Below are 23,488 nucleotides of genomic sequence, written 5' to 3'. Positions count from 1 at the left end.
CTTATGTGAAACTTGTTCTTTGTCATGTTCTAGTTTTCTGTACATTTGCTGTACCTACTTAAAACATGCATGTATACCCTTCTTAGACATGCATACACATTCTGCTTGCCTGGCTCTGATATACCCTTATGTCTGTGCTACTCACATGGTGTGCACTCCATGTCTAATCCAGACCACCTTTTGTATTCACTTCTGTTCCATTCCTGTTTTCATGTCCCTAGAGCTAATGTCTCCAGTATTAATATTTTGTAGGGCAAAGCCCTCTTTTATACTCTTTTTTCAGACATTAATTAGCTATTGTATTTTACTTATGTCTCCATATATAATAGAATTATTTAGATAACTTCTACCCCCCCCAAAAAAAGCCACAATTGGAATTGGGTTGATTTTATAGATTAATTTGAGATAATTAACATATTTATATTGCTCTATGATTCTTTTGAGGAGGATGTATTTTGACTCCTGTCTTTCACTAGAGTTTTAAATTTTCATTCATGTAAGTCATGGCAGTTTTCTTATTAGTGTGATTCCTAAATATGTTAGAATAAGTCTTGAACAAGGAATAAACAATTTAATAAAACTCTTAAAGACTGGATTGTTCTAGAGAGAAACTGTGAGGCATTCCAGTTGCTTGGCAACCAAAGCCAGCTGAAATGACCTAGTTAATTCTTCGATAGCCTTGATTTCTTCCTAGTGCCCTTTCCATTTTGTTATTTTTGTGCAATTTTTATACATTGATGTTTGATAAAATATAATAGTTTTTCTTTTATTCAAAGTCCTACACCAAAGTTGAAGTCAGAATTTAAGGTACTTGTTTGCATACATAAAATGTACCAAATCTCTTTTTTTTTTTTTTTCTGACAGCCCTGGGAAACTGATAAATTACTATTTCATTATCTTTTATTCTCTGAATAACAAGGTAACCCAAAACATGCACATAACTTCTTTTCCAGCCTATGGACATACTTGCCAGAGAGGGTCAGGTGAATATCAAATATTTTTTAAAATTTATTTATTTATTTATTTGAGAGAGAACACAAGCAGGGGAGAAGTGCAAAGGGAGGGAGGGAGGGAGGGAGAGAGGGGGAGAGAGAGAGAGAGAGAGAGAGAGAGAATATCTTAAGCAAGCTTCGCACTCTGCACAGAGCTCCGCCTGGGATCATGACCTGAGCTGAAATCAAGAGTCAGCTGCTCAACCAACTGAGGAGCCCTTCAAGTATCTTTATCTTTTTATTTAAACTAAAATTATAGTTGGGGCACCTGGATGGCTCAGTCAGTTAAGCATCCAACTCTTGGTTTTGGCTCAGGTCATGATCCTGTGGTTTAGTGAGTTCTAGCCCCACATCGGGCTCCAAGCTGACAGTGCAGAGCCTGCTTGGGATTCTCTGTCTCCCTCTCTCTTTGCCCCTCCCCCACTTGTGCTTTCTCTGTCTCTCTCAAAATAAATAAATAAGCTTAAAAAATATGTAAACTAAAATTATAGCTAAAAAATTTAGATTGTATTTTGAGGTACAGCATTTGAGAAATGGTTTTATTTAATAACCATCATTAGGGTATAGACAGTTTTATTTTGTTTTTTTACCTTGTGGGTGGACATTTATAAATCTGCAGAGATAACCATGGAAAGATTTTGCCTAAAAATGTTTTCTTAAAAAATCATCTAACTCTACACTTAAGGTCTGTGCATTTTATTGTACATTCATTTCTATCTCAATTTTAGAAATGTCTTTTTCACGTTATCCAGACATGTTTAAATTTTATATGAGGTCTATTTGTCCTCCCCTCACCTTGATGAAATACTTGCATTTCCAGTCATGCTACTGCTGTTTCCTTTATTAAGTTATTAAACTATTCCAGCAAGTTTGTTTAGAAAACATTTAAAAAATTATCTCCCATAGTAGGAATTCTGCTGCCTCATAATTTTTAGCATCAAATACGCAGAACATAAATCTTCTATGTGAAATAATCTCTTTATATTAAGAAAATATTTCTCATTTTCTCCCACCCCCAACTTTTCTGTTGCCCTCTGTGGAGAGTGTGCCTCAATTTTATTTTTTTTTTTACTTGAATGTTTTGTCTAATTAAAAACGGAAACTACAGAGTTATTTATTAAATAAATCTGTCTTCAGGTGTTATTTTCTCAGATTTTTATTGTCAAAAGCATTTCTTGCATGCCTGCTGCTCAGAGACCTTTGTACTCAGTGCTCTGTGAAATACTAATGCAGAATATGTTGAGAACTCTAGAATGATTAGCACAATAGGTACCGTGGCTTCTCCTATTTCTCTGTTGTGGTACCCCCCCATGCCAAAAAGGATGAGTGAAGGAAGAGGAGCTATGATAAAAATAGTAATATCAGTAGCAGGAAGCATATGTGTAGGATTGTTTAATAAAAAGGATTGGTAGAATGATTGATGGCATAATGAAGTAAAGTCAGGAAGGTTAAGTTTACTTTTGGTTGTGCAGGCTTAGTTTTGTAAAGATTTAATCCTCCTGATCTAAGAAAAAAAAGAACCATTATTCCATTTAGAACTTCTCTATGTTGAAGTCTTTGCCTAGACGTTCTAGAGTTATGTTTGGTATGGTAGCTGCTGGCTACATGTGGCTAAATTTAAATAAATTTAAAAATGAAAAATTTAGGGGTACCTGGCTGGCTCAGTCGGAAGAGCAGGTAACTCTTGATCTTGGGGTCATGAGTTCGAGTCCCACATGTTCTTGTCTGCTAATTCTACCTTCTGGGTCTTTTTAAAATTAATTATTAATGGACCCACACCTTCTGCTAATTATAGACTCAAAGTGGAAGTCTGAATCAGTTTTCAAACTTGAAAACAATAGAACCCATTTTGCAAGTAAACTCTCACTGGGGATCCCAGTGTAAAATGTACGAGATAAACTGCTGTTTTTGAGGCAGGCGTGGGATGCTCAGTATTCCATACACATGGCTGTTTTTCTAAGAGCACAGTTTTGAAATCAAACGATATAAAATTTTCAAATAATTACGCATACATTGTTCTCAAAGATAATGATGTTTTAGAAACTGAATGTTGAGCAGTTTGAATATTAGCTGATACATAAAAATCTATATGGCCTAAAAATGCTGGTAAAAAGTATAAAAAAGGAGTTGCATATAAGCATAAAAGTGGAAGTTGTTGTGGGGCACCTGGGTGAGTCAGTGGGTTAAGTGTCTGACTCCAGGTTTCAGCTTAGGTCATGATCTCATGGTTCATGGGTTCCAGATCCCCATCAGGCTCTGTACTTCTGGTGTGGAGCCTGCTTGGGATTCTCTCTCTCCTTCTCCCTCTTGCTGTCTCTCTCAAAATAAATAATAAACTTTAAAAAAAAAAAGTGGAAGTTCATCTATTAAGCATACACAAAGTTAAAAGCCAATCTTCAGAAAGATTCTTCTTTTAATGTTATTTGTCATAGCATAATGTCTCACATTAGAGAGATGATATAATAAACTAAAAATTAAAATAATAAAAGCAAAACACAAGAAATGTTAATTTAAAATTGGAAGTGAATATAATATGTAAAAAAGTGGTGATTTTTTTTCATTTTGTGGCACAGACTAATTATCACCATTCTTAAGGAATGATGAGAATGGAACAAAGAGATTGATGAAAACTTGCATTTGATTTCATTAATCATTAACCATGCTTTTTTCCCTTAAATTTTCCTTCCTTCACCCACTTCATTGTCTAAATAATGGTTTTAAATTTTGAGGCAGTCATAAAATTGAAAAAGAGTTACAGATACAATGCAACTTTTGATTTCTTCAGGCATTTATGAATAAGTTGCTTACCTGATCGGTCTTCATTGTCCAATATTTTAGTGTGCATTTCCTATAAGCAAGGACATTTTCCTACACAACCAAATATAGAGGTCAAAATTAGGAAATTGACATTCAGTCCTCAGTCCCCATTCAAGTTTTGCCTATCATCCCAGTAATGTTTGTTAGAGCAAAACAAACATTATTTAGAATCACATGTTCTGTTTAGAAGTCACATCTTTTAGTGTTCTTTAGTCTGAAACAGTTCCTCAGTTTTTGACTTTCATGACCTTGATTTGACACTTTGGATAACTATAGGCAGTCTGTCATCTTGATTTCCCTCAATTTGAGTTTATCTGGTATTGCCTTGTGATTACATTCAGTGTATATAGTTTTGACAGGAACATCGTAGAAGTAATGTCCTTTTTTTCTCATTGCATCATATCAGGTGGCACATAATTTCAGTTTGTTGCATTACTGATGTTGTGCTCTTAGATTCCTTGATGACGCTCATGTTTGGCTTCTCCACTGTAAAGTTATGACTTACAAAGGAGGAAAGAGGAATATTTTGGGGGAAGGTACTTTAAAGCAGTATATATATACTTCTTACCAACTGTCAACTTATACCAGTATGGATTTAAGATTTCCTGTTTTATTTGATGGGTTGTTATTTGTTACAATCACTATTTTGATTCTCAAACTATCCTATATTTAGCCAGTGGGAGCCCCTTCAAGAAGCTGTCTTCTATCTTTTGGCATGTTTCCATAAATATTTGAACAGTTCTTTGCATTCTAGTAAAAACAAACAAAAAAAACCCAAAGAAACAAAAAAGTTACTCATTTTGTACTGTCTTTGCTCCAGCTCTGGGACTCGACTTGTTTTAGGGCACTCTGGTCTTTTTAGTGGAGCATGCTATTTCGAAACTCATCTGCCGAATGAAATCTTGCCATTTGCAACAATATGGATCTACCTAGAGGGTATTATGCTAAGTGAAATAAATCAGACAGAGAAAGACAAATATGTGATTTACTTATATGTGGAATCTAGAAAATAAGTGAAAAACAAAAAACAAATTCTTAAATACACAGAGCAAACTAGTGGTTGCCACACAGGAAGATGGTTGGGAGGAGGGTTTAGCAAAATAGGTGAAAGGTATTAAGAAGTGCAGACTCCCAGTTATAAATGTCATGTAGATAAAAAGTACAGCATAGGGAATATAGTCAATATTGTACTAGTGTTGTATGGTGGCAGATGGTGACTGCATTTGTGGTAAGTTTTGAGCAATATATAGAATTTTCAAATCACAATGGTGTACACCTGAAACTAATATAACATTGTACGTCAACTGTAATTCAATAACAACAACAAGAACAATAAAAATAGGAGACGTTTCCAGGAGTTTGACAGAAGTGGGGTTCAGAATTGTGTTTGAGACATTTTCAGATTTTCATCAAGTGTTTAAGTACCACTGTTTACAGTCCTCTGTGTGACTCCAGACTACAGTCCTCTGTGTGACTCCAGACAAACCATTTAACCCAACTCAGACTCGGTTTTCTCATCTGAAAAAAATGTAATAATACATGCCTCGTAAATTGTTGTGAGAATTAAAGAGAGTTGTATAGTGAATGCATAGAATGATACCTGCAATTAGTGCTCCATAAATGTTCTATTATAAGTAAATATTGTCTTTTTTCCTAAAAAAAAAAAATAAAAGCTTGTCTGCCTGCCCCTGCTTGGGTTCTTACATCCTATTTTAGGCTGCCCCACCATTGAATTACCTTCTTACCCCGGTCAGGCCTTCGTGGACCTCCTCTTCACCCTGCTTGGACTGTCTTCACTACATTGGTTCACACCATGTGGACCCTTTCCTAACTCTCCTTGGGCTCTAACAGTCCTGCCAGGCTATTCTCTTCTGGACGCATTTCTTACCCTTTTCATATTCCTCAGGTTTGATGTCTAGCACTGAACCACCCCCACACTAGATACCTCTCTTACCTTGTTTGGGCTCAAGTTGCCCTTGCCAGGCAGCCTACTATGTAGATGCTGTCCTCATCGCTCAGGCTCTGATGCTTATGCCAGGATGCCTTCCTATAGGGATGCATTCCTAACCCCCTCTGAACCACCATAGCTCCATATTTGCGTCTATCATATGCCACCCAAAGGTTTTAGAACTCAGTGGTTCAGGGAGGGAAAAAGAAGAGGGACTTGAGTGGTTTTTAAGTCATCTTTAATGTTACTTTCACTGTTTTTTTCTGTTATTTAAAAATTAGGAAATAAAAATCATCTCCACATTTTCCTCTTTTTTTTTTTTTTTTGCCATGTGTTTTTTTCATTTCTTCAAGTAACTTTAAGTACCTTTCTTAAATATTGTGTCATTGTGATAAGAAAGCAAGTCTTTTGAATCTTAACTGATTACAAATTTAGGATATGTGCATCTAGAGAAAGTAGATATGTATTTTTTTCCTTATTTTGGATTGTTTTATAGAGAGCCCAAGCTGCACTGCAGGCTGTCAGCGCTGTCCAGTCAGGAAGCCTGGCCCTTCCTGGAGCTCCTACCAATGAAGGCACAGTCATACCTGGGCAGAGCCCTGTGCTCCGAATAATTATTGAAAACCTCTTTTACCCTGTTACTCTGGAAGTTCTTCATCAGGTAAAGTGGAACAACACTCTTAAGAGGCAAATGTGACCTCTGTAGCTTTTGATGTTTATATCTTAACTTTCTTTTTTTTTTTTTTTTTTTTTTTTATTTATTTTGGCTGGTATATATGTTTAAATAATAATAACCTTAGGCATCCTGTTTTATGTAGGAAATAGTATCTATTAGAGATAATTTTTTTTAATGTTTATTTTGAGAGAGAGAGAGAGAACACAAGTGGGGGGGACAGAGAGAGAGGGAGACACAGAATCTGAAGCAGGCTCCCGGCTCTAAGCTGTCCGCATAGAGCCCGATGCAGTGCCCGAACTCGTGAGCTGCGATATCATGACCTGAGCGAAGTCGGACGCTCAATCAACTGAGCCACCTAGGCGCCCAGAGATAACTTTTCTATAGCTTCATTTTTCTAACTTAAATACTTGATATAAAAGGGTATGTAAGAAATTCTTTTTTAAAAATACGTAAGCATGAAAATGAACAAAGCATAGAATCCTATTGAAAACACACTGATAGTAGTTATTCCATTAACTCTTTCTTACATTTGAGTATTTTCATTTTAAAAACTCTGAAAGGAAAGTATGTGGTAACTCTTCATGTATAAAATGGAAGTATCATGTTAAATACTGACTGATGGTCAACATAATTTTCATAGACTACCCATTAATATGTCCAAACTGTTGTGATAAAAGGCACCCCACCACATCATGGCCTACTATGAGAGTGTCGAATTTAAGAACTGGAAGGTAACTAAGTTACATAATTTTGTAGTGAATAAAACTGAGAGATAATTAAATATTGTAGAGAATAACTGAAGAGACAGAACTCAAGCCTCCTAATATGAAGTCCAATGTTGTGTTTTGTATGCTTGTTATACATATATATGTGTGTGTGTATGTATGTATATGTATATGTATATATGTATGTGTGTGTATGTATTTCCAAAAGAGGGCAAGAAAGAAGAGGACAGAAGATCCAAGGCGGGCTCTGTGCTGACAGCAGAGAGCACATTGTGAGGTTTGAACTCATAAACTACAAGATCATGACCTGAGTCAAAGCCGGCTGCTTAACCAACTGAGCCACCCAGGCACCCCTGCTTGTTACAGTTTTAACTAATACTCCATATATACATATCCTCAAAATGTAACGTACAATTACTTGGTATCTAGCCCAAAAACTTCAATTAGTTTTTGTCCTCTTTTGCTGCATATTGATTCCCTCATACTTGTCAAGCCATACACTGTAATGTTAAAACACTAAAATGGGTACCTGGGTGGCTCAGTCGATTAAGCATCCAACTTCAGCTCAGGTCATGATCTCCTAGCTTGTGGGTTCAAGCCCTGCATCCACCTCTGTGCTAACAGTTCAGAGCCTGGAGCCTGCTTCGGATTCTCTCTCTGTCTCTCTCTCTCTCTCTCTCTCTCTGTCTCTCTCTCTCTCTCTCTCCCACTCTCCCTCTCTCCCTCTCCCCACCCCATTCCCTCGCTCAGGCGTGCATACTCTCTCTCTCAAAAATAAGTAAATATTTAAAAAATTTTAAACACTAAAACATATACTTATTTTCATATTTATATCTCAGTATGTACTGCATAGTGTGATGCCAAGTCAGTCCAGAATCACTTAACTGTTTTCCAAACCTTTGGCTTTGCACTACTAAGTGAAGAGTCATAGGGATGTATATGTGCATGTGTGTTTAAGAATTGAAGTACTTTCCGGGGTGCCTGGGTGGCTCAGTCAGTTAAGCATCCAACTTCGGCTCAGGTCATGATCTCGCGGTTCGTGAGTTCAAGCCCCGCGTCGGGCTCTGTGCTGACCGCTCAGAGCCTGGAGCCTGTTTCGGATTCTGTGTCTCTCTCTCTCTCTCTGACCCTCCCCCATTCATGCTCTGTCTCTCTCTGTCTCAAAAATAAATAAACGTTAAAAAAAAATTAAAAAAAAAAAAGAATTGAAGTACTTTCCATCCTATTCTCACATTTTATAAATTAGGAAACTGGGGTCCTTAAAGTCACATTACTTTCCCACAGTCATTGTACTAATTGGCAATAAAGTTCAGATACATTTCCCAACACAGTTCCTGTGCCATGCATATAAATATCAAAATATACCATTTATTAGGCCTACTGTGTTCCCTACAGTAGTTTTATGCATACCATTTTCTAAATATACGCATTTGTGAAGCATGTCTAGGAAAGGCCTTAACAGTACTATCCATAGCCACCCTTCTTCCTTACAAAGGTTTCAGCAGTTGCTTAAGTGATTGGCTTCTTAGTTCTGGTGACTTTTCTTGTCCTATGTTTATCCCAGAGTGTCAGTGAGCACTGTGATCCATCAGCAGTGTTTGTTTGCTTTTGTAACGGTAACATCGAAGCTACTACTAACTTACTAACGCTGTTTTACAGAAGATGTTCTTGCACCTGTGGCTCAACAGTGCCATCATTCAGTCTTGAGTTTAGCTAGAGTCTTTTGGTTCTGCCCTGTCATTCCATTTATTTTTTCCCTGAGAGCAGTAACAAACCTTGTTTCTCTCCCAAAAGATCATGGGGTCCTTCAGAGTGAAGAGGAGTAATTCTGAGAGTCCTTAATAGTAAGCAGGACTCTCAGCCTTTCAGTTATCACACTTCCTTGTTTAATCCTCTTTTCCCTTGCTGTCGGAATGAAATCAAAGCCCTTACCAAGGCCCTTAAGGTCCCACATGCAGACCTCTCCCTTCTCTTTAACCTCATTTCCTAACACCCTTCTGCTTATTTAGCTACTGGCTTTTCTGGCCCTTTGCCCCCAGTTTACTCATGCCTTAGTCCGTTTCTATCTCCTATTTCTTTCCAAAACACTTCACTGAGACGGTCACTTAGTTGAACCTACATCATTCAGTCTACAGCTCAAATTTGCCTCCTCAGTTTTTCTCTCATTGCATTAACTGAGCCCTCTCCCCTAGCACTCTGTGTCATTAGCCAACTAAAGTGTAGTATAACATGATTAAGGATACAGGGTCTGGAGCTGGTTTGAATCCTGGCTCTTCCATTTACTACCTCTATAACCCTGGGCAACTAACTTACCTCTCTGTATCTTTTTCTTATTTATATAATGGGGCTGGACATGGTGTCTATCTTTTATATATCTTTATATCTTTACTGTGAAGGTATCTTTATATCTTTATTGTGAAGATTACATGAGTTAATGCATTTAAGGCACCTATAAATATTAAGGTATACATTAGAAAGATACATATTAAGTCTCAAGAAATGTTAGCTGTAATTATTAGACACTAGTAAATTGCACTGTAAGAAACTGATCCTTGCTCTGGTCTTGTGGGTAAGATGTAACTTCCTAAATAATAGCCTAAAAATGTGATGAATATTGTGGTGGGATAATACATGGAAGTATGGAGTTGGTTGCACGTGTTGTAATTAATTAGCATATTATTTTATATTTTTTGCTGAAGAGTTGGCATTAGCTAAGCTCTTCTCTGACATCTCTTGAAGTTAGTGTTTTTTTCTTTAGCTCATGGTAAGTGGAGTGAGTGAGTGAGATGAGAGTGGTGCTATTTCAGGTGAGGAAAGTTAACGGAGGTTTTCAATATGATGATATTTGAGCAGAGGCTTAAAGTATGTGGTAGAATAACACAGAAAGAACAGCAAGTGGGAAGTGTCTAAGTGCAAGGGTGCTTAATGTGTTGAAATATCAGAAATAAGGCTATGTAATTGTAATTGTAAAAAGTGGGAAAACTATAAATGATAGAATCAGAGAAGGGGTTAGGATCCAGATGATGCAAAGCCTTTATAATCTTTACACTATGTAAGATGGAAGCCATTAGAGGATTTTGAGTAGAGGAGTAAGATGATAGATTTATGTTTTAATGGAATCACTCTTGTTGCTGTGTTAAGAATAAATTGTAGGCATAAGTGGAGGATCTTAGCATAGTCCAGGTAAGAGATGGTGGTGACCCATGTGAGGATGTGGTCTCGGGAAGTGGTGATTATGGATATATTTGGAAGGATTTGCTGATGGGTTGAGTAATCGTGGATTATGAAGAAAAAGTGGAGTGATCAAGAATGCCTTCCAGATTTTGGATGTGAGCCTCTGGTAAAATAGAGCAATTTTATACTAAGATAGTAAAGACTAAAGGGAAAAGAAGATTTGGGGCAGGGGTAGAGGTAGTGTTTTGGACAAGATAATTTTGGGATACCTATTAGGCATGCAAGTGGTTGATGTTGAATAGACAATTGGGAAATAAGTTTGGAATGAGTGTAGGAATTCAGGGCTGGAGATTTGGTTATCATCAGCATATGGGTGGTAATTAAAGCCATTGGATTGGATTGCATAATCTAGAGAGTGTTTGTAAGTTAGGAAGTCATTTCTCAACAATTCCATAATGTAAATTCAACCTTGCATACTAAAAAATTTCTTTGTGTACTGAAATAGTACAAAACAATGTTCTCATGTAGTCCATTACTTCCAAATACTGTTATTTATGGGAGTTTTTTATGAATGTCCAATAGATGAATGTCTTCAAGATAAAGAACTGATCTTTTTGAATTGCAGAGTAAAGATAAATAACTTTAAAAAGCAATTATTAAAAGAGTCAGTACTAGTAATACACAATTCTGGTTCTTAAATCTTACTGTTTCATTGGGGACAAAAATTACTGTAAACAAATTATGGCCGATACACTAGGTTTTTGGTTTTTTTTTTTTTTTTAGTGTGTATTTATTTTTGGATGTTTGACTGAGCCACCCAGGCGCCCCAGTACACTTTTTACAAGTGAATACTAGTGAACTTTTTTAGTTTCTGATAAGTGCTCCATGTATAAACATCACCATGAAGATTAATTTTATCTGAATTTGATCTTTGGTATTCTCTTCATCCCCCCCCCCCCACTTTTAATGTTTGTTTGTTTGTTTCAAGAGAGTGAGTGCGCACATGTGCACACAAGCAGGGGAGGAGTAGAGAGAGAGGAAGAAAGAATCCCAAGCAGGCTCCATGCTGTCAGTGCAGAGCCTGACTTAGGGCTTGACCTCATGAACCGTGAGATCATGACCTGAGCTGAAATCAAGAGTCAGGTGCTTAATCCACTGAGCCACCCAGGCACCTCTCTCTTCATCCCATTTTAAAGTCTTAAAAGATTAAATGCACAGGAGACATCAAGAGTTGGGTCTGTGTGTTTGTGTTTATGACAGAAAAATAAATATATTAGAGAAGTAGAATCAAAGAGTCAAATTATTACTGTAATCAATAATAATAAATCCATATATATTAAACTTTCCTGAATGTTAATCTTATGAGACCAAATCTGTTTAAAATTGTTGGTAAATTATTACTGTTGGTATTACTGTTGGTAATTATGAAAAGTTGTTAAAAATCACACTCGAGAGGTGCCTGGTTGGCTCAGATGGTTAAGCGTCCGACTTCGGCTCAGGTCATGATCTTGTGGTTTGTTCGTGGGCTCAAGCCCTGCATCAGGCTCTGTGCTGACAGTGCAGAGACTGCTTAGGATTCTCTCTCTCTCTACCCGCCCCCCCCCCGCCCCATTCCTCTCCCACTCGTGCTTTCTCTCTCTCTCAAAATAAATTATTTAAAAAATCACACTTGAGGCATTAGCCTAGATTCCCTGGTGTTGCTCACTTACTTTGTTCAAAAGTATCAGATTGATGTTTAAAGCTACTCTGTCAGTACATACAATCCAGGGGACCCTAGGTAACTGTCCATGGTTAGCCAGTTCCACCCATTTATATTCTGTTAACACATTCAGTTAAAAATCACTGCGCCTGGGTGGCGCAGTCGGTTAAGCGTCCGACTTCAGCCAGGTCACGATCTCACGGTCCGTGAGTTCGAGCCCCGCGTCAGGCTCTGGGCTGATGGCTCAGAGCCTGGAGCCTGTTTCCAATTCTGTGTCTCCCTCTCTCTCTGCCCCTTCCCCGTTCATGCTCTGTCTCTCTCTGTCCCCAAAATAAATAAACGTTGAAAAAAAAAAAATTAAAAAAAAAAAAAATCACACAGCCAAACACAGCAGTGAGTGAGGATGTGCATCATGTTGGTGTTCATGTTAAATGAGAGAATGTAAACATTAATAAAATCTGAAGGTTAAGTAGAAATTTTCTAGGTTCTAAGCATAATTTAGTGTAAAATTCCAGATTTGAGAGCAGATTGTATGTTCTTACTACTTCATTAATGAGATATTTTACATGAAGAATGTTTATTATTTTCAAAAAACTGCATGTTGCCGTAATTCGTCAGGTCTAAGTATAATTCTTTATCAGTTAATAATAAGCATTTACCATGTACTTGTTTATATGCCAAGAATTTTACTCAATGATATAGAAATGATTAAGACAAGGTGTGTGTGTGTGTGTGTGTGTGTGTGTGTGTACATACATACCTTCAAGGAGCTTTCAGTCTAATTAAAGGAGACATATGTAAACAAATGAATAGCACAGTATAAGTAAAACAAAAATATATATGAGACCAAGAAGGGAGTAATAAGAAAGAGAATGAACTCTATTGATACTTGGGAGAGGCTGAGAATTTTCTGGTGGCATTACTTTCCTGAGCTGAGTTTTGGAAAAGATAAATGAAAATTTACTAGGTATTAAGCATAGAGTTCTAAGAAAAAGGGAATAGCCATGTGTATAGGCATAGATGTCTGAAATCCCTTGGTACATTTAGAGAACTAGACACAACTGCACATTGTTGGTATAAATCGTGTGATATAGAGTATCAGGAAATGTGGTTAGAGAAGTAAACCAGAGCAAAATTATATATGATATAATCTTACTTGTAGTTTAGAATACTACCTGTGGCTGCAGTAAAAAAGTCTATTACTACTCCTTTACCCAACACTCAGATTATGCACTTATATAGATTGGGGTGTGTTTGTGATCACAGTATCACCAAGGATGGAAATAAGAAAATACAAGACCTTTTCCCAGGAATGCTTGTATCTTAAAGAAAGATACAACATAAAATCTATATTCTTTGATGGTCAGCTGAGAAGATAAGTGTGGTATTCTTTTATGAATTTTAAGAATATTATCTAGAACACACAGGGTGTACTGAGGAAATGCCTGTGACAGGACCAGAATTTTCATTAAAACAACAAAAAGAAATTCCTAATGTTTTCAGAACAGTTAAATGAGAGATTAAGATCAGTTGTTTGTTTGTTTTTTGTTTGTTTTGAGAGAGCGAGGGCACTAGTGAGCAAGGAGCAGAGAGAGAAAGAGGGAGGGAGAATCCCACGAGGGGCAGAAAGAGAGAAGCAGGGCTTGCCCAGGGCTCTTGTTTTACCTGAGAAGCTGATCTCACCAGAGGGGCATGAGATCACTCTAGGCGGGGCTTAAGCTCACCCGAAGCAGGGAACGAGATCACACAAAGTGGGGCTCAAGCTCACCAAATCAGGGCTCAAGCTCACTTGATGTGGGACTCAAACTCATGGAATGTGAGATCGTGACCTAAGCCAAAGTTGATGCTTAATGACTGAGCCACCCAGGCGCCCAAGATCCCAAAGTTCTAAACTCTGAAATATGACCATAACTAAATTAACTGCGTTGTTTTTTTTTTTTTTTTTAAGGAATTTCAACAAAGAATCCTCAGACTAATTTTAAGTAATAACATTTTTTGATGTGCCCTTCTAAGACAAATTGGTTCTGCAAATCTGATTGTTCAGTGGTGTTATCTCCTATAAGAAGTGTTTGACTCTAAGCTGATTATCTGTTAGCATTTTGCCAAAAATGAGTATTTGGACTTTAGGACAGTTTATTTTACTTGGGGGTTGTAAAGTATACATAAATTTTACCATTTTAACTGTTTTTTAAGTGTACAGATCAGTGACATTAAATACACTCTCCTTGTTTTGCAATTATCACCACTCACCTTATATCTCCAAAAAGTTTTTTGTCTTCCTAAATTGAAACTCCCACACCCATTAAACAATACCTCCCCATTCCCCTTTTCTCTCAGCCCTTGGCAGCCACCATTCTACTTGCTGTCTATGAATTTGACTTCTTTACGTTATATAAGTGGAACCATGGATAATTTGTTCTTTTGTGACTGGCTTACTTCACTAAGTGTCTTTAGGGTTCATCCGTGTGGTAGCATGTATCAGAATATCCTTTCTTTTAAAGGCTGAATAATATTCCTTTGTATGTATTTAACACATTTTTGTTTATCCATTCATCTGTGGATGGACATTTAGGTTGCTTCCATCTTTTGCAAATAATGCTGCTACCAACATGGATGTACAAATAAATACCTCTTTAAGTCCCTGCTTTTGGTTCTTTTGGGCTTATCCTAAGAAGTCGAACTGTTGAATCATATGGTAATTTTTTTTTTTTACTTTTCTTGAAGAACCACCATCCTATTTTCCATAGCAGCTACATCATTTTACATTCCTACCAACAGTGCACAAGGGTTCTGTTTTCTCCACATCCTCCCCAACCCTTGGTATTTTCTGGGTTTGTTTTTTGTTTTTGATAAAAGCTGTCCTAATGAGTGCGAAATCTCATTGAGTTTTTATTTGCATTTCCCTAATGATTAGTGGTGCTGAGCATCTTTTCATGTGTTTATTGGCTATTTGATTATTTTCTTAAGTCCTTTGCTGATTTTTGTTGTTGAATTATAGGAGTTCTTCATATATTTTGGATAGTAACCCCTTACTGGATATGATTTGCAAATATGATCTCCTGTTTTGTGGGTTGCTGTTTCACTCTGTTGATAGTGTCTTTTGATGCACATAAGTCTTAAATTTTGATGTAGTAGAAGTTGCCTATTCTTTTGCTGCTGTACTTTAAGGTATTTATTATTGATCATTCTTTCTAAAGGTAATTAAAAGGGAGAAAGGACTATTTGGCTATTAAGGACATTCATATATAGTATTTGATAATAGTGATAATAGCAAATTCTTACCAGCATAGGGAATAATTATCTTTTTATTCTTAAAAGTGGACGGACAAGCTTCTGGCTGATTAAGATCCACATTTAAGATGGGATGGGATATAAGAGGAAAACAAAGTGCATTGTAGTAACCGTGGCTATTGGTGATGGAGTAGAGCAAGTATATTGTAAGAACTTGCTAGGGTAGTAACCAGGTATCTGTCAGGAAATCTCCACACTGTGTTTATTCCTCTTCTCCAAAGACACTTCAGAGAGGCCTTCTTTGACCAGTCTTGCACCTTCCCAAGTTACATTCCAGTTCACTCTTATCCCTTTTCCTTTTATTTTTATTCATAACACTTTTTTATGATGAGACATTGTTTTTCATTTATCGTCTGTCTTTCCTTGGGGCATAGACTTTTGTTGTTACTCACTGCTGATTTCCAAGGCCTAGAACAGTGCTCTTTGAATATTGAATGAATTAACAGAGTGGCCTGTAGAGGAACATTTTATAGTTTGTCTGCCTATAAAAATCTTAAGAAGTTGATGCTGAATCTCAAGGTGAAATAGTTGATCCATATGACTCTTCCCCTTCCATTCATATGCTTTGTAACACCATTATCTCTTACCAGCAATTAATTCCTACTGTAGTCTCATGTTTTTCATATTGTGCCGTTTATCACATACTATAAAATAGGTTAAATATTTGAGTGCCTGTTGTGCATCAGGCACTGTTTTAGGCCATGTGTGGATGTTGAAACATTAACATCTTAGGCTTGATTTAAGTCATTTTTGTACCAACAATTTTAATAGAGGAAATAGAGGAAATTATTTTCATTAGGGCTGCCTAGGTGGCTCAGTCGGTTAAGCGTCTGACTGTTGATTTCGGCTCAGGTCAAAATTTCATGGTTCGTGAGTTTGAGCCCTGCCATCAGGCTCTGCGCTGACAGCACAGAGCCTGCTTGGGATTCTCTCCCTCCTTCCCTCCCTCTCTCTCTCTGTCTCTGTCTCTCTCTCTCTCTCTCTCTCTGTTCCTCCCCCCACTTGTTCTCACTCTCTCTCTCTCAAAATAAATAAACTTAAAAAAATAATAGACAAAAATGGAATTTATGAATTGAGTTATATTTATAAAAGTACATTAGCCTAATTTTTACCTTAGATTTAACCTGTGAACTTTTTCCAGATATTTTCTAAATTTGGCACAGTCTTGAAGATTATCACCTTTACAAAGAATAATCAGTTTCAAGCCTTGCTTCAGTATGCTGACCCAGTGAATGCACATTATGCCAAAATGGTAATTACGATCTTTTTTCATTTTTCATTTGTTAATTAGTCTTCAGTGATACCAAAGAATGCCATCATGTCTTCTCCCTTGCTGCAATTTACCGTGTGTTTTTAATTGTAGTAAAACATATGTAATGTAAAATTTACTGCTTTTAAATGCACTGTTCCATATGCTTTTTAAAATGATAAGCTAAAGATTACTTTCTTCATATGAAATGGTTTCAAATCATTTATCACTTCTCAGATCTTTGGGACTCATTTCTGTCATATTTTTAAAGTCTAGAAGTGGAGCACAGTATTCCTGATAAAATCTGAATAATAAAGTAGAATTATCCTTTTTCTTGTATCTTCATTTTGATTCAGTTGCCCAAAGATTGTAATTTTGTAACTGTATTCACTGCTGAATTTTGTTGAGCTCTGATTTTGTGAATATACAACATTTTAGGAAGCTTGCTGCTGTTAGTTTATATTGTCTTTTTTTTTTTTAGTACATGAGTGCTTGACTTTTGACAAGTAGAAAATTTCATATTCAGTTTGATTATATTTTACTCATCTCCTATTGAGATCTATTCTTAACCCTAATTCTATCTTTTATCAGTATCTGAATTATTTCTAATTTCTTTTCAAAGATTGGGACTAAGGTTTTTAGTAGTTTTCTGTACCACACACTGTCTGCCATATTAGGAATATGGACTTTATATTTGCTGTACCCTTTACCTGCATATATTACTTTGTACCTTTATGATGATGTACTCATCAATAACTGTTTATAAGTCAGTGTTTTTTGTATATTTGCATTTTTCATGTTTTGGGGTTTCTGGTATCTATTTTTATAAATTTGAGCATTTGTGAAAGTCAAGTGGCTACATATATTCCTTTGATAAGTTTTCATTATTGTGAAGGGGGTAAGAATTACTGATCTTTGGTCTTATGTCAGAACTAATTGCAAAATTTCCCTCATTTATTATTCAAAGTATTATAAAATAGATTTACGAGAGAAAAAAAGAGATAATGTTTCATATGTTGTGGTTTCATCTTAAACTAAAAAGTGTAAAGTGTGCTAAAAAATGCGATGAAATATAAAATCAAATCATTGTTAAACATTTGTTGTGGACAAAATAATCATAATGGTAGCTAGTACGATGCTCGATAATGTGTAAGTTTTCCACGCTTTTACATTTGTCTCCTTTCATTTGATCTTACCATAGACAAGAAAGGGATTATTATGACATTGTGAAAAACTGAGAGATTTTCTTTTTCTCTCTTAGGTTCACACAGTTAGTGACCTAGGTAAAAGTAAAAACAAGTCTTTGGCTTTTAGTCCTTTACTCTCTGCTTTACACCTAATTGCCACTCTGTGTCAAAGTAGAGGCTACTTGATTTATCAGTGTTGTTGTCTTGCAAAACCTCAGTCCCTTTCTTACATGCTTTAGGCTCTGGATGGCCAGAATATCTATAATGCATGCTGCACTCTGCGTATTGACTTCTCCAAGCTCACCAGCCTTAATGTGAAATATAATAATGACAAAAGCAGAGACTTCACTCGTTTAGACCTTCCTACTGGTGATGGCCAGCCATCCCTTGAACCCCCTATGGCTGCTGCTTTTGGTGAGTAGTTCCATTTTGGGTCGCAAAGCAAGCTTTCTGAAGTTACAAGTTTTATACATTAATCTGTGCATATCAGCCTTTTTCTTCTTGGATTCTCTCAGGATTTCTAAAGGAAAGAAAAATCTTGGAACAAAATGTGTCCTTTAATTAAATCTTAATATTAGTAGATTCTGTTAGTTGGCAAAACAAATGAATATCTGAAATTGAGTTAAAAATTTATGTTCTAACATTAATCTTACTCATTCTTTATAAGCCAAACAACCATTTGCTTTAAATTAATGCTCATAAGTATTAACATTGCTTTAAATGTGTTGACTTATAGCCACGGAATATTGGTATTGTGTTCTTGAGAGAAATACTTTTCTCCTTTTGAAGTAGTGGTATTTTATTTATTTTTAAATATTTATTTATTTTTGGAAGAGAGAGATAGGGAGTGACCAGGGAGGGGCAGAGAGAGGAGGCAGAATGCCAAGCAGGCTCCATGCTGTCACTACAGAGCCTGATGTGGGGCTTGAACCCATAAACCATGAGATCATTACCTGAGCTGAAACCAAGAGTTGGACACTTAACTGACTGAGCCACCAGGTGCCCCTGAAGTAGTGTTATTTTTAAAAAGGGCCTAAATTAGTGGTATGTTCTTCCTCTGTTCAAAGAAGGGGATTTATTTTATTTTGTTTTTTTTATAAATCAGAACTCCCATCTGTAACTTAAGTTTTTGTGAAGTTGTATTTTTGCATTATAATTATTAAAATTACAACCTTCTGAATTATCTCTGCAAATGTTGGTTTGAAGGGCTTTTTTCTTTTATTTAAAATTAGTTACCAGTAGGGGCGCCTGGTTGGCTCAGTTGGTTCAGCGTTCGACTTCGGCTCAGGTCATGATCTCATGGTCCGTGAGTTCGAGCCCCACGTCAGGCTCTGTGCCGACAGCTCGGAGCCTGGAGCCTGTTTCAGATTCTGTGTCTCCTCCTCTCTCTGACCCTCCCCTGTTCATGCTCTGTCTCTCTCTGTCTCAAAAATAAACATTAAAAAAACATTTTTTTTTTTTTTAAATAAAATTAGTTACCAATATATTTGTACTTTTAAAACAAATCATTATGTAAAGGAAGAAGCAATGGATGGCCCAGTTGGGTATATCATTAGGTTGATAAATGCTACTTTTGGATTTTGCAGCCCTTGAAGGTGTGATTTATTATCTAGATAAAGTATTAAATTTTATTACCTTTTGTGATTAGTTTTCATTTCCCAGATGACACCATAAAATATTGCTCATTGAGACCTTAAGTGATATTTAGTCCATATTTATTTTATAGGTGAGAAAAATGAATCCTTAGCCACATGTCCAATTTTCTGGAAAATAGTTTGTAACTTTATTTTCAAGTAAAAGCTTTCTGTTATTTATAACTGAGAAAGACAAGTGAATTGTTCAGTTCATGTTCCTGAGCTGTTAAAGTTTCTGTCTTGGTCTAACCAAATGTTTGTGTTTTATACTTGTTACCAGCCTCTACTTACATGTCCGATTTGGCAGAGCCAGAGGTCTTTGTAATCACAATTTCAGGAATACATGATAGAAATTGAGGCTGTCGTTCAAGTGTACCAAAACTTTGCTATCAAATGCAGAACTGTACTTATTCCAATAATTGAGTATATATTTTTGATGTAATTAATTATACATTATGGGAGGAGGACATTTTTCAATTATGATCAAGAATTTTGGTTTCTGAGTATAAAATAACAGAGTAGTAACAGCCTTTTTCATCGTTTTAATAAATCCTTAGTCATTGCAAATTAATGTCTACATCTTAAGAGAGCTGATTCATCAACAGAGAACAATACTTTTTTGCATATTATGTGAAAGTTTACTCTGCCTCTTGCTAATATTTAACATGATTCACTATTCCCTTCTTTTCTCTTGGCTTGTGCAATACCACTGTCCTGACTTTTTCCTTACTATCTCTTCTTTCTTTTTTTAAAGGTTCTTTACTGCTCCTAGGGTTAAGTCATAAGCACTCTGTCCCTGTTTTTAGTGATAATACACTATACCTTTAGAAAATCTTCTAAAATATGCAAATATATATTTTAACACCCATGTAGTTATCATCCAGGTTAAGAAATAATATATTTATATATCCTGAAGAAGCAGTGTTTGTAGCACTCTCATTGATTATGTATGTTCCTTCCCTTCCTGTCCCAGGATGATCAGTCTCAAATTTGATGATATTCATTCTTTTGCTTTTCTGCTTTTTCCTTGTGTATGTTTTTCTTATCACTCATTATGCAGCTCTAAGTGTTAATTTAAACATTTTTTCTCCTTTATTTAGAATTTTATGTAAATGGCATCATGCTCTTCATTTTCTTTTGTTGACTTGTGATTCATCCATATTTATATATATATATATATATATATATATATATATATATATATATATATATGGCTGTTGCTTATTCATTCTCAGTACCATCAAGTATATAGATATCCATTGAATGAATATACCACAGTTTGTTTATCCATTCTATTGTTGATAGTCATTAGGATTGTTTTAGTTTGAGGTCATTATGGACAATGCTGCAGTGAGATATTCCTGATTACCCATGAGGTTAAACATATTTTTATTTGTTTATTGGCCATTCTCCCTTATGAATTTTCTGTTGTAACTTTTTTTTACCTATTTTTGTGTTTGCTGTCTTGTTTCTTTCTTTTCTTTTTATTTTTCTTTCTTTTTTTTTTTTTTGGTGGAAATTCTTTTTATATATATCCCACACAATAGTTCTTTGTTGGCTATAGCTATATGTGTTTCAAATAGTTTCTTCCATTTTTGGCTTATTGGTTTATTCTTGTTATGGTATTTTTATTTAGTCAAATTTATTTGCCATTTCTTTTATATTTATGTTTTTTGTGTCTTGTTTAAGAAATCCTTTGTTCCTCTGACATCATAAATATATATACCTACATTCTAAAGTTTATAGTATTTTAGTGCCACCTGGGTGACTTAGTTGGTTAAGCATTCAACTCTTGGTTTCAGCCCAGGTCATGATCTCAGTTTTGTGAGGTCGAGCTCCGCGTCGGGCTCCATGCTGACAATGCAGAGCCTGCTTGGGATTCTCTGTGTCTCCCTCTCTCTTTGCCTCTTCCCCACCTACACTGTCTTTCTCTCAAAATAAATAAACTTTATAGTATTTTAATAATTTTGTTTTGAAATAGTTCAAGTTGCAAAATTAGTACAAAGAAATTCCCTTATATCCAGAAGCATCCAAGATTCCTCAGTTAACATCATGCCACATTTACTTCATTGTCTCTCTGATTATATGGAAGAGGTGGATAGTTGTTTTTTCTTTTTCCCCTCAATTATTGGAGAGTTAGTTGCAGGCATGATGCCTCTTTACTTCTTAATACTCAGTGTGTATTTTCTTTTCTTATTTTATTTATTTATTTATTTAACATTTATTTTTGAGAGAGACAGAGCATGAACGGGGGAGCGTCAGAGAGAGAGGGAGACAGAATCTGAAGCAGGCTCTAGGCTCTGAGCTGTCAGCACAAAGCCTGATGTGGGGCTCGAATTCACGGACCGGGAGATCATGACCTGAGCCAAAGTCGGACGCTTAACCGACTGAGCCACCCAGGCGCCCCTCAGTGTGTATTTTCTCAGAATAAGGACATTCTTACCTAAACACAGGTCACTTATCAAAATTGGGAAATAAACATTTATATAATACTATGATCTAATCCATAAACCTTTTAGAAATTTGCCTGTTGCAAAAATAATGTTCTTTATTTTTTTTATTTTTAAAAAAAATTTTTTTTTAACGTTTATTTATTTTTTTGGGACAGAGAGAGACAGAGCATGAACGGGGGAGGGGCAGAGAGAGAGGGAGACACAGAATCGGAAACAGGCTCCAGGCTCTGAGCCATCAGCCCAGAGCCCGACGCGGGGCTCGAACTCACGGACCGCGAGATCGTGACCTGGCTGAAGTCGGACGCTTAACCGACTGCGCCACCCAGGCGCCCCAAAAGTAATGTTCTTTATAAGAGAATTTTTTCTGGTAAAGACCCAAACCAGTATTAGGCTAATTTATTTGGAGTCTCTTTAGAGTCCTTTAATTTGGAACATTTCCTCACTCTTTGTCTTTCATGATATTTGAATTGGTGAAGATTTCAGGTTAGGTATTTCATAGAATGCCTCTCAATATGAGTGTCTGGTTTTTTTTGGCTAAAACAGCGTTGTGTCTTTCTCAGTTGGTTACATCAGGAGACATAGGATGCCAGTTTATCTAATTCATGACGATACTAACTTTGATCACTTACTAACGTGATTTCTGCAAAGTTTCTTCCCAGTAAATTACTATTTTTCTCTGTAATTTGTAGGGTGATACATTGAGACTATATAAATATCCTGTTCCCTATCACTTTTCACTCTTGAATTGTATCATCCATTGCCAAATATTGTTGTTACTGTGATGGTTACCTTATTGGAGATTTGTTAATCTCATCATTCCTTTAATGCTTATTAGCTGTAATTTTATTATAAAGGACTTTTTTCTTACCACCACTCCCTTCATTTATTTATTCATTCATCTTGAATAAATTTGACATCTAACATTGTGTGAATTTAAGGTGTGTAACATGTTACTTTGATACATTTATATGTAATAATGTCTGTCTAAATTCATTATACTGTGCATTAGGTCTCCATGCTTATTTATTACTCATTTATTTTTTCTTGTCAGTGTGGTCTTACAGATTTTTTTATAATTTTTAATTTAATTTTCTTTTAATTTACATCCAAATTAGTTAGCATATAGTGCAACAATAATATCAGTAGATTCTTTAGTGCCCCTTACCTATTTAGCTCACACCCCCTCCAGTAACCCTGTTTGTTCTCCATATTTATGAGTCTCTTGTGTTTTGTTCCCCTCCCTATTTTTATATTTTTTGTTTCCCTTCCCTTATGTTTATCTGTTTTGTCTCTTAACGTCCTCATATGAGTGAAGTCATATGACATTTGTCTTTCTCTAATTTCACTTAGTCTAATACCCTCCAGTCCCATCCACATAGTTGCAAATGGCAAGATTTCATTCTTTTTGATTGCCAAGTAATACACCATTGTATATATATATACCACACCTTCTTTATCCGTTCATCCAGCGATGGACATTTGGGCTCTTTCCATACTTTGGCTGTTGTTGATAGTGCTGCTATAAACATGGGGATGCATGTGTCCCTTCGAAACAGCACACCTGTACCATTGGATAAATGTCTAGTAGTGTAATTGCTGGGTCGTAGGGTAGTTCTATTTTTAGTTTTTTGAGGCACCTCCAT

At 36.1% G+C, this 23,488-nt stretch overlaps 1 protein-coding gene across 7 annotated transcripts in view; it reads left to right on the top strand.

Annotated features, from left to right (window-relative positions):
• The window catches only part of PTBP3 (polypyrimidine tract binding protein 3), a 121,308-nt gene that overhangs the window by 67,790 nt on the left and 30,030 nt on the right, over window positions 1-23,488 (top strand). For all 7 annotated transcript variants that reach the window (XM_086683709.1, XM_086683707.1, XM_086683713.1 and 4 more), the window contains 3 exons: window positions 6,254-6,418; window positions 16,464-16,574; window positions 17,998-18,172. In XM_086683709.1, coding sequence (XP_086539835.1) covers window positions 6,254-6,418; window positions 16,464-16,574; window positions 17,998-18,172 — 451 coding nt within the window. The remainder of the gene's footprint in view (window positions 1-6,253; window positions 6,419-16,463; window positions 16,575-17,997; window positions 18,173-23,488) is intronic.

Source organism: Puma concolor, chromosome D4, assembly GCF_028749965.1.
Source record: "Puma concolor isolate L17-30 chromosome D4, mPumCon1.1.hap2, whole genome shotgun sequence".
Lineage (NCBI taxonomy): Eukaryota > Metazoa > Chordata > Mammalia > Carnivora > Felidae > Puma > Puma concolor.
This window is presented reverse-complemented; position numbering and strand designations above follow the sequence as displayed.